Source organism: Morone saxatilis, unplaced genomic scaffold (assembly GCF_004916995.1).
Source record: "Morone saxatilis isolate NCDOM2014 unplaced genomic scaffold, NCSU_SB_2.0 Contig5, whole genome shotgun sequence".
Classification (NCBI taxonomy): Eukaryota; Metazoa; Chordata; class Actinopteri; family Moronidae; genus Morone; species Morone saxatilis.
Genome location: NW_023340095.1, coordinates 1249217 through 1251144, shown reverse-complemented (window position 1 = coordinate 1251144; position 1928 = coordinate 1249217). Strand labels below are relative to the sequence as shown.

Here is a 1928-nt window from a genome sequence, read left to right as displayed (position 1 = left end):
AGCTGACTGATAAAGGCTGATCAGGTTGTCTGACAGTATTAGTTTGATTGATGCTTTAATAATGGGAGTATTGATTACTTGTTGCTAACAGTAGCAACTGTTTAGCACAGAGGTTCCCAAACAGGATTAGCTTATAGCCAGGGCTCTTCTTCTTCTTGTCACCCACAATGACACATTCACTGAGTGATACAACAGTTGACCTCTGACCTCTGAAATGACCAGACTGCAGTTTCCTTCTTCGTCGTAGTCGATCTGAAAATGTCGGGTCTCTTTGATGGGCTGGTCGTCTTTGTACCAGACCACCTCTGGATCCGGATACCCTGGAGACACACGGAGTAATTACATTAACGTACACGAGCAGCCCTTTTACCACTTCCTGTTTGTTTAGTGATGAAATAACGTCGCCATGGCGATGGCAACTTTCGTAATATTCACCCTCGATCTTGCAGTCGAAGCGAGCTGCGCTGCCCTCCACCACCTCAACGTCTTTAATGACCGAACTGAACGTCGGCTTACACTCCGTCTTCTGCTCGTACTCCAAACACTCCAGGAACTGGTTGTCCTCTGAACACACAGCAACAACAACAACAACAACAACATCAACAACAACAACAACAACAACAACTTAACAGACTTACCTTTGTAGGAACGGGACAATAAACTGTATTTTTGTGTATAACGATAAAAACATTCAGATAATTTTATTGTGGTGAGTTTTCATTATTGGAATAATCCTAAATATCCCCACGAGTAACTTTAAATATCTACCTTCCTTCTTTTATTGATTTCCTGATTTATTTGGAATGTCCACCAGGGGGCGCCACATCTTTACAGTCAATACAATATCATAAACCTGCCACCATGAAGAGTTTAACCACCAGACACTGAAGTTAAAGCAGGAATGTGTAGGATTCTCTGGATTCAAAGTTAAATAAAAATATACAAATATTTGTTTCTTAACAGAATATAAAATGATTCCAGTGTGTTTTATTGATAAACAGGATAATGAATTACAGTTATTTTGGCGGGACAATAATGACATATATTTTCATACCTTCTCCTGTCACAAAAATAAAATCTACAGTTAATCACAAGTATTTATTGTTTAAGTTAAATTAAGTTAATTGAAGTTCACTCAAAACAACTGAGTTGCTTCAACAACGTATTTTTGTGTTGTGGTTTAATTCGTGTGAACATTTAATAATATAATTGAGTAGATGATGATGAGAGCAAACAGCTCCATTATAATTCATTATTATTACAGCTGCTCATTAACGGAACGAACACACTTTGTCTGCCGTACCTTCGGTTGGCGAGCCCTTCTTGGCGCTCACGCCGGCCATCATGGCCATGGACGACAGTCTGCCGATGGCTCGAACAGCGTGACCCGTTTTCTGCCGCAGAAGAAGAAACAGTCACATCGTCACTTCCTGTACTGTGATTGGTTGTTATTGATCCAGATTCACTGGGAACTATTTTCTCTTTGAGAGTGTGACTGTTGTTGTTGTTGTTGTAGTTTACCTGCCATTTTCTCCTCAGGATGTACTTCTTCATCCTCTCTTTGGAGAGCTTCTTGGCCTTCATGGTGTTAGTGTCCTGTTTCAACCAGGCGTGTTCGTAACACTTAGCACAGGTGAGCCGAGCCCTGACACACACACACACATAATATAAACAACAGGTCACCTGCTGTCAGCGTCAGACAGATCAATCAGATATTTTCTCACTTCATATCTTTCTTCAGCAGGTTGGTGATAAAATCTTTGGCGTTGTCGGAAATTTCATCGAACGCCTCGTCCTCAAAGTCCCAGGTGGCCGAGGTCACGTTGGACAGAGTCTCGTTGTCATTGTCGCCCATGAAAGGAGACAAACCGCTCAGCCTGAGGACGACAAACACAGACCCAACAGAACCAGACAGAACCAGACAGAAC

The 1928-nt window shown here is 41.7% G+C and overlaps 1 protein-coding gene across 1 annotated transcript in view; it reads right to left on the bottom strand.

Annotated features, from left to right (window-relative positions):
• The window catches only part of mylkb (myosin light chain kinase b), a gene marked incomplete at its 5' end in the record, with an annotated part of 19592 nt that overhangs the window by 2535 nt on the left and 15129 nt on the right, over positions 1-1928 (bottom strand). The window contains 5 exon segments of the mRNA XM_035676241.1: positions 208-320; positions 436-564; positions 1304-1394; positions 1522-1645; positions 1725-1877. Of these exon segments, the coding sequence (XP_035532134.1) occupies positions 208-320; positions 436-564; positions 1304-1394; positions 1522-1645; positions 1725-1877 (610 nt within the window).